At 44.6% G+C, this 14,381-nt stretch overlaps 1 protein-coding gene across 1 annotated transcript; it reads left to right on the plus strand.

Annotated features, from left to right (window-relative positions):
* Window positions 1-2,551: 2,551 nt before the first annotated feature.
* LOC109771051 (uncharacterized) lies at window positions 2,552-3,422 on the plus strand. The gene is made up of 2 exons (XM_020329763.3): window positions 2,552-2,901; window positions 3,000-3,422. Exons 1-2 carry the CDS (start codon window positions 2,625-2,627, stop codon window positions 3,320-3,322), a joined length of 600 nt encoding a protein of 199 aa, XP_020185352.1. The 5' UTR covers window positions 2,552-2,624; the 3' UTR covers window positions 3,323-3,422.
* Window positions 3,423-14,381: the final 10,959 nt, after the last annotated feature.

Raw genomic sequence — 14,381 nt, forward strand, 5'->3', positions numbered from 1 at the left:
TAAGATGGTGTAGCATACATGCGCATCGAGGCCTGCCATGAGCATGCCCACATGCTGGCAAAATTTGGTGTAATTTCGTGCTTGGCAAGAAGCACACCATGTTCAAAGGTGGTGGTTCGGATAGGCTGATAGGGCAAGTTTGGATGCACTTCTTTTCACATCACTAAAACGGAACCAAAAACTTTCCACACACTAGCATTACCATGCCAAGCATCCATGGTAAATTTCATTAAGTTCTGACATTTTATGCATTTTCTAGGGTTTTCCCGGTGAAAAAAATCGTAAAACACTAGCCGAACATGACGCAACGTGTGTTCGATGTCCAAATTCCTTCAATTTTTGCATGGAGGCCTGCCATGAGCATGCCCACATGCTAGCAAAATTTGTTGTAATTTCATGCGTGGCAAGAAGCACACCATGTTCAAAGGTAGTGGTTCAGATAGGTCGGTAGGGCAAGTCTGGATTAGTCCTGGCCATGGGAAGCCCGGCCCGAAAAAGCCCGACCCGGCCCAGCCTGACGCTGCTCCCGGGCTGGGCTCGGGCCTAGATTTTGAGCCCGATGCCCGGGCCAGGCCGGGCTCGGGCCCGTTGTTTTTGCGCTTTTCTAAAGGGGCCCAACCCGAGGCCCGTCATGCTTTTACGTGTTCGGGCCGGGCTTGGGCCCAAAAAACAGGCCGGATGGCTGGGCCAGGCCCGGCCCTAGGTTTTTTTGCATCGGGCTTGGCTAGGCCCGGCTCGAGGTTTGGCCAGGTATAGTCTGGATGCACTTTTTTTCACATCAATAAAACAGACCCAATTTTTTTTCCACAAATTAGTATTATCATGCCAAGCATCCATGATAAATTTTATTGAGTTCTTGACATTTTATGCATTTTCTAGGGTTTTCTCGGTGAAAAACCCAAAAACAATAGCCGACGTGACGCAACATGCTTTTGGTGTCCGAATTCTGTCAAATTTTGCATGGAGGCTGCCATGAGAATGCCCACATGCTAGAAAAATTTGGTGTCATTTTATGCATGGAAAGAAGCCCACCGTGTACAAAGGTGGTGGTTCGGGTATCCTGGTAGGGCAAGTCTGGATGCATTTTTTTCACAGCAATAAAAATGACCCAAATTTTTTCCACACACTAGTATTATCATTCCAAGAATCCATTATAAATTTCATTGAGTTCTAATATTTTATGTATTTTCCAGGGTTTTTCCGGTGAACACCCCCCTCCCCCCCCCCAAACACTAGGCGAACGTGACGCAACGTGCGTTCTGTGCCCGAATTCCTTCAAATTTTGCATGGAGGCTTGTAGTGAGCATGCCCACATGCTGGCAAAATTTTGCGTCATTTCATGCATGGAAAGAAGCACACCATGTTCAAATGTGGTGGTTCTGGTAGACCGGTAGGGCAAGTCTGGATGCACTTTTTTCACATCAATAGAATGGACCCAATATTTTTCACACACTAGCATCACCATGCCAAGCATCCATGATAAATTTAATTGAGTTTTGACTTTTTTTTTTGCATTTTCTAGGGTTTTCTCCGTGAAAAGCCCCAAAACACTAGTCGAACATGACGCAACGTGCTTGTATAAATGTTTATGAATTTGAAAAAAAATACGGGTTTTTATAAAATGTTTGTAAAAGTTGCCATATATGGAAGCAAGTTCATGAATTTGAAAACAAAGTTTGCGAATTTAAGAAAATGTTCAAGAATCTAAATGGAAAAAGATTCGGGTAGAGCGTTCGGGTTGGGCGGAAGGTTCCGTCTCAGAGTACATTTTTTCGACATTGTTCAAATCGATGAAATTTTTCTAGGGCCTTACATCACCATTCTAAGGCAGCATGCCAAGTTTAAAAATCTGCATGGTAAGAAATAAAAATGATTGGAGGGAGTATAAAAAAGGATCGGAGGAAGTATTCCTTGCCAACAGAACATGTACGTGTTGTACTCCTTGCATGGTAAGAAATAAAACAAGAAATATATATTGATTTCCTTCCTTTCAAAGCAGCGCACATTTTCTTATCTTCTACTGGAAGCAAGCATGGATGCATGAGTCCAACCGCATGCACAACAATAGGAGCAGGCTTGGGAAAAAGGTGCTACAAACCGGGAACGCGCAGAGTAAATAGGCAAAAAAGAAAACTAGGCAAGGTAAAAAGGATGGGAGGGAGTAATAAAATCAACACAAGTAAGGTGTCCTGTTGGTTACTACTGTTAGTATTTTGTGTGGTGAGTCCAGTTGGTAGAGCTCCCCGCAGCCTGCAGGGCATTGTCGACGTATGTCACGTCCACGACATGCCTGCGCAAGAAGACAAGCACGATCCCTATGCTGCTTCCACTGTGCCGGCCATTTTTTCTACGGTCCCTAAACAATCAATTAACAAGTTGATCTTGATTGACTCCTTCGTTTATCACCTCGCAACAACCAACATCACACGCCCACAAGTAGTTTTAAAATGGCTTCGTTTACCAGCTCGCTAATCACACTCATCTCCCTCTCGATTGGCTCCCCCTGTCCCCCATAAAACACCAACCCACCCTGTCCTTCTCATCAGAATCCAGAGTCCAGACGCGAGAGCTAGCTCACAGCGTCTCGGGCAGCATCTCTGTGGTGCAGGAGCACGTGACCGGGCATGGGGAACTGCCAGGCGGCGGACGCGGCGGCCGTGGTGATCCAGCACCCGGGCGACGGCAAGGTGGAGCGCCTCCACTGGCCGACCACCGCGGCGGACGTCATGCGCAGGAACCCCGGCCACTACGTCGCGCTCGTCGTCCTGCATCACGTCGACGCCGAGCCCGACCCGGCCGTCGCCGGAGAAAGAGGAGGTGCCAGGGTAACCAAGATCAAGCTCCTCAAGCCAAAAGACACGCTCCTCCTCGGCCAGGTCTACCGCCTCATCACCTCCCAAGGTTCGTGCCGAATTAGCAGTATCCCGGTGAATCTACCAGTTCTTGGATTGGTTTCTTTCATAGGGATTAATCGTTCCGTTGTGCGTGCGTGCGTGCAGAGGTGACCAAGGCCGTTCAGACGAGGAAGCAGGAGAGGATGCGCGGTTGCGACGAGGCGATCGAGCAGGAGTGGCCGCGGCTGCACTGGCGGCGGCAACCGCCGAGGCCGAGGGGCGACAACGCAGCCACAGCAGCAGCCAACGGAGAACAGAGGCAGCCCGCCGAGCACCAGGAACGGAAGCGGCTGGAGAAGGACCGGCACCACCGGAGCATGGCCGCCGCCCGCGGCAGAGGCCGGCACTGGCGACCGGCGTTGCAGAGCATTACAGAGTCGTCGTCCAGCGGACACGCCGACTGCGAGGATATACTACTATCCAAATGAACTAGAAAAGTAGAAGAAGGTTTTTGGGGAGCTAGAAATGTAGGTACATTAGGCGATCTGAATGTATCAATCGGCTTCTGTCCCGTTTGAATCCGTTTTGGTGATACAGTAGCATGCATCGCCCGCTCATTTTTTTTTTGGGGTGAAGATTACCTCTTCCTGCCGTCCGCTCCGGCAATCCAGCTCCGGTGGGAGAGAGACGACAATGGTGCGTCGATGGCTCGTTCTGGTGGCAGTAGTGGTCGTTCCGTGGTCTCGGAATCTCGATGTAATTTTTATTATGTTTGAAATGTTTTGTGCTTCCAATGAACTTTTATAATAGCCTTTTCCGCAGAAATTAATAAATCTAAATTAGGTGAGAGATGAAGGAGAGAGGCTGAGCACTTAGGCAGTTTTCAGTTTTGACCATGGTTGTGGATAGTCTCAGTTTTCCAGATTAGTGAGGATGAAGAAGAGAGGCTGAGCACTTGGGCAGTTTTCAGTTCTAACCATTTCAAATTTGATGGCATATAAGGACACGGATACATTTCTGAGGGAGGTCATAATGAATGAAACACTTGTAAATAGGCTCGTATGAATGAATTGTGAGACCGCCTGGTCAATGGTTACAGAAAACAGTGATTTTTAATTTAAAATTGCGAAGCCCCGGAATTCGCTCTCGGCAGCAATTTGAATATACTAGAGAGTCTCCATTCAAACTTGTACTATCAGCTCCAGCATACTGAATGTAGTAGCAACTAGCGAGTCTTGGTTTAATATTTCCTTCATTTCTTTTGACAAAGACGCAATTAGTATATTTTGACTGTCTATATGATGGCGGCGCGTCTTCGAAACACTTCAGTATTTGTAGTCATCACTAGATGGTCTACGAATCTATATGTAATTTTTATTATTATTAGTGTTAATTATACTACCATGATTAAAGATGAATAGTCGAAAGTTTTCCTGCAATTTTTTTTGAGTATGTTTAAATTTCTTTAATAGTTAAATCATTTGTCACCCCCATCATTTATCATTTTCTATAAAGATTGCCCATTTAAATAAAATTGTTCCGTTTTACGCCATTCAACTACCCCCATTCAACGAAATATGTGCTATGGTTTACCTTTGTAAATTTTGTAACCATTCTGCCAAGGTGGTCCCACATGTCAGGGCCAATGAAAGATTGGTTGGTAGGCTCATTCCTCTCTAAGATGAATGGTCAGATCGCATGGATAATGCTGGGAAAAAACTGTCTGAATTTGTTAGTTTAAAATTGAGAAGCCTTGGAAATCTCTCACTCCAACAATTTGAATATTCTCCATTCAGACTTGTACTACTAACTCGAGCCTAATACTAGTAGTGAGTCTCCGCTCAGTAATGACAAATTGATGGGTGCGACGCTTGCAATTACTTCCTTCATTTATCTACTTCTTCCTTGAGAACAAGTTAATAAGATGACGTAGGCAGGCTATAAGACTTTAAATATTATATTTTTACTGAGATAAAGGAGAGAGAAGAGAAGCGGGTTGTAGATTTACAGTCGAATGTAGCATGGGCTTCAAGAAGCTATGTGAGAGTGTAATGTGCGTCATGTGGTAATAAAGTAGTAGTACTTCTTTGTAGCTCGATGGTAGTATTATACATGTTGGCTATTACATTGACTACAGATGACATCATAACATGTTATAGCCACCAACCGACTATATTATTAAACATGCTCTCATTTATCTTGACAAGAAGCAAACAATACTTTGACTACCTATGAGTACTTTCAAACATGTTAGAGAGTTAATTCTATTTTTATCCCTGTCTTTTGGCATCTTTATAAATATTACTCCGCTTTACCAGAACTTTTCTGTTTTACCCCCATTTAGCCATATATGTGCCGTATGTTGCCATTTTTAATTTTGTAGTCATTCTGCCAAGACGGTCCCACATGTCAGGGCTGACATGGCGCTTCACATGGATGGTCTCGATGCTTGAGACCTCGCATGCCCTTCCGATTCGATACATGGTTCGGCTGGTTAGATTAGATCATTTACCTTATATGAATGTGTAATCTTGCTATTTCATTCTCGTTGGTGGTGTTGTTGTGGTTGACTATGGAATCGTTTGCGATGTGTGATCTTGTGACACATGTGCAGGGGCGGAGCTCTGTTGGGGCCGACTTGGGCCATGGCCCGCCCAAGAATTTAACCAATTTTTTTTACCTATGTATCTTCCTAGCCCAGCACCCCCAGCCCACCTTTGCACATCCTCTGGATCTCTCGTAGACAGCGCACCTGCGCACGGCATCAGCGATTGGGGACTGCAGGACATCTCCATCCTCTCCCCGTCTTGAAGCACGAGGCTAATTGGTTCGCTGCCAAAGTTTGGCATTGCCAATATTTGACAAGCCAATATTTGGCAAAACCAAAAATTACCAAAAATTGACAACTTTTTGAGAGGTGGGAAAGAACCAATTGGTAGTCAAGCAATTGAGATTCAAATTTTTAGACTTGCCAATTATTGGCACCAAACCAATTAGGCTCTACCCCAAGGTTCCAACATCGCCGCCCCGGACCAGGGAGCACCGGCCACCGGAGCGAGCCGCCGGTTGTCTCGCGGTTCGCGGAGCAGTCGTCGGCCACGGGGGGACTCGCGTCAGTCGTCACCTCGCTAATCTTGTGGAATAGCGCACCAGCTCCCTCTCCCCAAGTGATCTCGCGTTAGTCGCAAGTCACCTTGTGGATCTCGCGTCTGTCAGCCCTGCTGCTGCCTGCCGGTCAACTACGCTACCGGCGCATGAGCCCCTGCTCTGCGTGATATGCCTGCTCTACCCCAAGGTTCCAACATCCCTGCCTGCCGGTACTGGACATAATTTTGTTGAGATACATCAGCAGGGACTGCACACAGCAATAGGGCAGCACCAAATTCTCCATTTGATAAGCAATAGCCTGATACATGTACATATGTGCTCGCTCCATCTTGTAACATTGTATCATACACTAATGCTTCTGATTTAGAGTTTCAGAAAAGTTGTGTTCTTCTTTAGACTAGCCCGCCTAGCTTTTTCTTTCAAGCTCCGCCACTGCACATGTGCACGATTTCCCTATGCATTATAGTTCTGGTATTTGCCCGTACTTGATAGGAAGATCACATTATCGTATAAGGATTGGTAAAAAAATGTTTGTTCACTGTATTTTCCATTTAGAAAATGGTTTGATTTTATTTATCAGTCAATTACTCACTCCGTAACAAAATATAATATGTTTTTTCGCGCTATGCAAAATCAAAAGGGTGTGCCTAGAACTCAATCGTCTGAGACTTAATAAAGCCTTAGTCAAGTGACGTCAGCGTAGTTGTGGTGCTACGATCGGCACGACTAGATGCTGCAAACGGTGATGAAAAATGTTGCGACCGTACTGAAAGCAACGGCAACATATGCTACAACCATTCTGATTAAAATGCTACAACCGTCAATGTAGGATGTTGCGACCGGTGAGAACGTGCTACAATCGACGATGGACGACACGCTACAACCAGCAAGATGATGCTACAACCGATAGGAAGAAATGTTGCAAATGGGACAAAATATTGCAAGGTCGTTTGAGACATGGTTAAATCTCAGCCGACTGAGTTTTAGCAAGCCCGAAGTAGAAAAAAAACATGTTATATTTTAATACAGAGGAAGTATATAATTAGCGGTAAGAAGCTAAAACACACTTAGGACGACAAAAGGTCGTTGACTCCTTGGTCAAACTATCACTACCCCGCGTAAAGCTAATTTTAGCAGCAGAAGACGGCAGGTTATGATTGCTTGGTCGTTGGGACACGATAGCTTGTGGCATTTGGAGGGTTAATTAGCTTCGTGAGAGCAAATCGTTAGTCAAATCGCTGACGATCCGGGAACAGGCACGACGACGCTGGGTCAAGACCTTCTTGGCATGCATGCATGCATGCATGCACGTGGAGATCGGCGGACGCAAGAAGAAGACATGAGGAAGGAAGTTGCCCTCGGTCTGAGTCTGATCTACTCGTATTTCTCAAGATGCAAGATAGGAAAACAGCGAGCAAGTGTGTGCGCCTTGACAAGGGTCCGCTTGCCGACGCAGATCCCATTTTACAATTCCGAAGGTACGATCGCTTCATCTAAACCTGCATCGTTCCGACACATGAGTAAGATGATCGATCGATGACTCACTCACACTCCAAACGCATCTCACCAAAGAAAACAAACGGAGCCGCATTAGTGGGATTGCAGGCTAATGAAGAGATATAGGAGTATGTGTTAGTTAAATATAGTGATAGTGTCAGCATGTCGGCGCTGCTTAGAGATGCTACTGCTATAGTTAACTGGTTATGGTTGGAGTCGGAGGAGTCAGTGTCATATGAACCCTGCATGGCCTGCAGCCTGCATTTCGGCGTTTCAGAGTTTCTTCCATCTGGCCGTGGCGGTGTGCATGTGGATCCCTGAAACTGGAAGGTGCCTTGCCTTCTGATATGCGTCAGTGAAGCAAGGGCGATCTTGCCGGTCGGTAGGTTCATCCATCCATGCATGACAGGATCCACACACTCTAGAAAATGAATTGTGTTCCAAGCCTCTCACCCTTTCCTGTAACAGCATGGTTATTTGAGACCACGGTCAAGTCATTGTCCCTTGTGAGAAATTTTTGCCTTTGCGTGAAAATTACATGGAATGTGGTGCTAAATCGAGGTGCACCGTGTCGATGAGGACGGCATGGCCCTCTGCCGCGCCGACCCGTACTTGGCCGTCCTGCCGGAACTGAGCCAAGCCGCCTCATGCTCCCGATGCTCCTCCATTCAACATTGTGCTAGCCTCCGGCTCGGTCTCCGGCTACTCCCAGGAGGACATCATCGACATCTCCGACAACAACGCATAGGCCCGGCGGCAGTGGCTCCGGGCGTCGACAAGAGAGTTAGCGATCTACAGCTGGTTCGGTGGACTGGTGGTGTGATAGGGGAGGCCCGACGGCGAGGAATCGGGCGAGTCGATTAGTTTTAATTAGGTGTTCTTTTGTGATTTGAACAAAATCTGTGTAATATGTGAATGCGAACTTGTTTAATATTAATGTGTAACTAAAGGTTTCTTTAATTATGTTTTAATTAGATTAGTGTAACACACTAGAGGTTATCTGCCAACAGGGGTTTACTGACACGAAAAAGGGGACCCATAGGTCAAAGCAAGTGCCAGTCAAATGGCGCCTGACTTTTATTACCAACATCTAGGGTTCAAGGTACGCTACTGATTATTTGTCACAAAGCCACCGATGGGACCTATACGAGTGGCGTTTGGGCCGAACGCTTGTATTAACAACTTATCACCGGTGCCATACTAGTGGCATTTGGTGACAACGCCATAGATGAGACCTATACGGGTGATGTTTGGGCCGAACGCAGGTATTAACAGCTTGCCATCGGCGTCATACTAGTGGCGTTTGGCCTGGGCACCACTAACGCCATTTTTGAAAAGCCGCTACTAGGCTTTTCTGTACTAGTGGTTGGCTGCAAAGTTCTTGTATAGTGAACCCTCGACGACACTCCACATCTACTTGCCGATGGTCCTTGTGTCTGCTAGCTATATGTGCCTTGTTCTAAGGGTCTTTTCTTTTTTCCTATACTCTTGCTACATGTACGGTTTTTAACCCGGTTTTCCTCATAAACAAGCCTAGCTTATTCAGTTTTTTGATATGGTTTTCCATATAAACTAGACCGGCTAAAGCCTAACGGTGACTCTTGGCTTTTGCCGCTTTTAAGCATTATATTCAGGTGGGAGAACTCCCTAATAAACATAAATTTTTAAGACATTGCTTAGAAAGGATGTATACGATTACAATTAAGTACTCGTTTATCCTCGCGTATATATAGCCAAGTCCACATTTTATAATGAATACACTAAACATAATTAATTATGATTTTTATATATTATTTTTATGTCATACCTTAATTATTTCATTTTCACAAAATGATTTAATTAAATAGGCAACAATTTTGTGAGGTGTTAATGATTTTGGATAATTTGGTCATTTCATCATTAGACATATATAAGCTTGATTTCTCTTTTCTCATACGAGTGCCACCATATTTTTTAAACACAGGAAAGGTTACGGAGACCAAGTTATTTCATTAAGGTTTAGAACATATTATATAGAAGACCTCGAAGAAATAAAAATTATAATCAGGTCCCCATTTCTATGAAAAAAGACCCCAAACAGCAAAGAAAAACTGGCCAGTTTGCGGACGCGCCGGCCGTGGTGGTCACTTATTTATTCATACTAAACATTTTTACTTATTTAAACAGATCACCTTGTTTACAAATATAATATAAAATGTTATATTTTTCATTGGTACAAACTTTACTATATAGTTTAGTTTAATAGCTACATAATAGAAATTTGAAACACTATAGCTACAAGAGTCCCTATTGCCATGTTAGCACAGACATGTCTTCGCCCCCCTTACAATAGCGCCGAAGTAGAAGTATAGAACTCTATTTTTGTGAGGCAATATTTTATTATTAAAATTTTGTTTGGGCCGTCTTGTATATGCAAATCATATAAATATTAAAATAAATAGAATAATCCATTCTATTTAAATGTACCGTTCTAGGTTATTTCTAATTTGTATTTTAGTATCTTTAAATACGTTGATAGATGGTTTTACTTGTAGGAATATAGAAAATATCCCAATAGAGAATTTTTTTGTGGGGTAGAATTATCTAGCTTGGTAGTAACCACCATGAAATTCTAGAATGTGTGAGGGCTCAGCAAGTGGTTTGTGATTGAATTATGTTCTTGCCCTTGTTTTCCGGTGTTGCTTGTTTATTCATTCTTTCCTGGCGATGTATTTCGTTTTTGTTGTCCACCAGTTCTGGGGAGGGAAGAGGGTGTTTTCTCGAGTGGTAAAAAATGGGATGGGATAGATGTCGGTGCCATATCAATGAGGGAAGGGGAGAGGAGGGCCAGGGGAGCCTACTTAAGTATATCCTTTTTTCGTGAAAGGCACATATCTATTACTCCCTACATTCCTTTATACAAAGCCACAAACTCAAATTACATGTACCAATGTAAAATTTAATGACTGCTTTGCAAGCCAATTTTTTTTCGTTAACCGGGATTATTAATACACCCGCATGCATGCAAAGAAGAAATAAGAAGGAAGTAGCAAAGTGTCATTATGACTACATGCATGCATGCTAGTATTAAACAAGTTGCTAGTATGAGAAAACATCATTAATTTTTGCCTCGATTACTGTTAGTGACCTTGTATAGATACAAAATGTATTTTTCATAGCGGCCTTGTATAAGGGAATGGAGGGAGTATAAAAGTTCATTTGAAATATGAAGCACCCCCAACATAATATATTTACATCGAGGTCCCTAAACCACCGAATGACCACTACCACCGTCAGAATGAGCCTCCGACGCGCCGCTATCGCCTCTCACATACCCGGGTGGCGAGAATGAGATGATCACACCGCTATCCGCCCTCATTATCGGAGCCGCCAGAATGAGTCGATGACGCGCCGCTATCGCTCCTCGCATATACCAAAAAAGGCATTTGTCCTGCTTTATATATAAATCAACGACCAAAGATGTAAGCAACTGCAAACAACACGTCACCATCACACACAACACACACCCAAGACAAGATATAAGGGTGCCAATGCACTCCAACACCACTCAATCGACCACCGAGCACACTACATATGAACCAAAATGAATCGTTTGGAGCCGATGGAGACCTTCCGTGAGCTAGCCACCACAAAGAGGGGAAGCCGGACAATGACGGATTTTATAACTCCCAGGCGGTGTGTTCAAGAAGGGCACGCCACCGGAGTGTCACTCTTGTCCGATCCCGTAGATCAAGTTTTCACTCGGAACAACACGAAAGGGAGGGAGCAACCGATGACGGATACGCGGACGCCACCAGGACGCGCCTACTTAAGTGAATCCTACGTGATCAAGCTACCACTGCGCCTTCATAAAGCTAATTTTATTTTAACTTAACAACAGAATAAAAGAAGGCTGCGCTTGCGTGGTCATTGGGACACAATAGTTTGTGGCATTTGGAGGCTTAATTATAGCTCACGTGAGAACAAACTTCTTTTTGCAACCCGGAAACAGTGAGGGAAGACCCCTACTGTATCGTGGCTGAATCGTGGAATCCTTGACGATCCGGGAACAGACTGGCTCGACGACGACGATGCTGGTCGGGACCTTCTTGGCATGCACGTGTAGATCGACGGCCGCAAGACAGGAGGAAGGAAGTTGCCCTCGGTCTGATCCTCAAGATGCAAGACAGGAAAACATCGAGCAAGTGTGTGCGTCCTGACAGGAGTCCGCCTGTCGTCGATGCGGATCCCATTTTTCAATTCCGAACGTACTATGGCTTCGTTTGATCCATGCATCATTCCGGCCCATGAGTAAGATAAGCGATGGATGACTCACACCCCAAACGACCTCACCAAACAAAACAAACGGAGCCGCACTAGTAGGTAAGCGCCTTGGTTGTAGTGTAGTGCTTCTCAGTCGCCTAGTCGCCATGTGCATGCCGAAGTAAAAAATCCTCTCATTATCACCAGCTTTCAGTAGTTGACAAATCAGATCATCAATCGAGTCCATACCATCGACGATCCATGACCATGTCTTGCTTCCTTCGCTTGCTATCCCAAAACATACACTGTCCTCATTCCTGTCACCCATGCATGCTCTGCTCTTCATGCCCCCCCAACCATTCCATGAGGCTCAAACCAGCGTCTCCTTCTTTGTCCCTGTGGAATTGCTTGCCATGTGTGATCTTGTGACAAATGTGCAAGGTTTTCCTATGCATTCTACTAGTTCTGGTTTTTTTTTATTGTACTTGATAGGAAGATCACATTATCGTATAAGGATTGGTAAAGACAAGGTTTTCTTCACTGTATTTTCCATTTAGAAATTGATCTGATTTTATTTATCAATTAAGTGAAGTATATAATTAGAGATATAAGAATCTAAAACACACTAGTAGGACAACAAAAAGGTCTTTGGCCCCTTGGTCAAACTATCACTACCCTGCTCATAATGCTAATTTTAGCAGCAGAACACACGTAGAGAAGAAGGTTACGCTTGCTTGGTCGTTGGGACACAATGGCTTGTGGCATTTGGGGGGCTCACGTGAGATCAAAACCCTTTTTTCAAACAACTTGGAAACAGTAAGTTAGTCGAATCCTTTACGATCCATGAACAGGCACGACGACGCTGGTCGGGACTTGTTGGCATGCACGTGGGGATCGACGGACGCAAGGCAGGAGGAAGGAAGTTGCCCGCTGCAGATTCGATCTGAAGATGCAGGACAGGAAGACAGCGAACAAGTGTGTGCGCCCTGCCAGGAGTCCCTCTGCCGATGCAAACCCCGTTTTCAATTCTGTAAACGTACGATCGCCTCGCTTGAACCATGCATCACCCCGACACATGTAGTATTTTCCAGCTCACCAGACAAAACAAACGGAGCCGCATTAGTAGGTAGGCGCCTCGGTTGTACTCTAGTGTTTATTGCCTGGTGGCCATGTGCATGCAGAAGTAAAAAAGCTCTCATTATCTTCAGCGTTCAGCATACTTAACTAATAATCAGATCGATCAAGTCCATCGATGATCCATGCATTGCTTCCTTTCTGTGCTAGCTTTCCCAAAACATTTTCCTAACGCTGTCACCCATGCTCTCCATGCTTCCCAACCATTCCTTGAGGCTCAAACCAGTGTCTCCTTCTGTGTCCCCCGCCATTTCCCTGTGGGGAGGGCAGTCCGCGAGGCGACTTGCGATCCGTGTCCTCTAATGGGACAAGGGCCAGCCATGCGCAGGAAGATTCCTGTGTCTGATTGTGCTTGGTGTCATCAACATGCTGATGAGAGAGAAGAGAGAGAGATTAGTATTAGTAATGTAGTTGTGGTGCTACGTGCTAGCATATCGGCCCCGCCATGCATGACTGCTTAGCAGATGCTACTACTAGTTTAAGTGTTAAACTGGTTATGGTTGGAGCGGGAGGAGTCAGTGTCATGTGAACCCTGCATGACCTGCAACTCGCGTATCTGTGTTTCTTCGATCTGGTCTGGTCCTAGTGGTGCGCATGTGAAATTGTGAATGCCTGCAGGAAGGTGCTGTGATGGCCTTGCCCTTTGATCATCTGATGCGTCAGTGAAGCTTGGCGATCTTTCATGTCGATTCAGCCATGCATATACGTCCATGACAGGATCCATACTCTAAAAAGAATGGTGTTCCAAGGATCCCTCAGCTGTTCCTTTTCCCCACTCTTCTTATGGAAAATTATCGTAAAGTTCGGACCACATCCAACGTATATTGTTATAAATATATTAAAGTGGAATTAGTTTTGATTTCTACTATATCCAAAATATTTCCATGACACAAAATGTGTCCATCAGCTAGCTAATAGTTTTGCTGGGTGTCACTCACTTCTCATCATTAGACACATATAAACTTGATTTCTCTTTCCTCATGCCAGTGTGTTAGTATGTGTTTGTTGTTGTTAGGCGATGTCACTATAACACGTTACTTTCTCCGGCCAATCCACCATTAATCTCCGTAACGAAATAATTGGAATGCGAGTCCTCCAATTGGGGCCATCAGCTAGAACGACATATCTATCAAGTACGCATATAGTCATGAGTAGACATTGATAGGCCTGTGGAATTTATGGCCGAGACTCGAAATCCTTATGTCGTTTTGATTTCCATCCCTTTCAAGTCAGACAGCTAGACACAGACAAAAGGAGAAGAAAGAGAAAAGGAAACGGAAGAAAGAAAAGAGGTAAATGTGCAGCAGACTAGCTACCAACAACATGCTACCTAGTCATTTAAATAATGATAGCAGACAATCCCAAATGAAGTTGTATGGTGCAAAACAGATGGTAGGAGCAAGTATGTGTACCAGATCCTCTTTTAGCATAGTTCGAATGGTTGGATTTTTTTCGATAAAAGGAATTTCATTCAATCATTGCTTCAAGATAATGCAACCATACTAAGTGCAAACCCATCCTCTGCATAACCAGATACACACAACCCAATACATCCAAAATCATAAA

Source organism: Aegilops tauschii, chromosome 2 (assembly GCF_002575655.3).
Source record: "Aegilops tauschii subsp. strangulata cultivar AL8/78 chromosome 2, Aet v6.0, whole genome shotgun sequence".
Classification (NCBI taxonomy): Eukaryota; Viridiplantae; Streptophyta; class Magnoliopsida; order Poales; family Poaceae; genus Aegilops; species Aegilops tauschii.

Excerpts from the sequence above, each read along its gene's own strand:
- LOC109771051 (XM_020329763.3), top strand. The coding sequence starts at position 2,625 with ATGGGGAACTGCCAGGCGGCGGACGCGGCGGCCGTGGTGATCCAGCAC. Across the intron at positions 2,902-2,999 it reads CCGCCTCATCACCTCCCAAG|AGGTGACCAAGGCCGTTCAG; the intron begins GTTCGTGCCGAA and ends GCGTGCGTGCAG.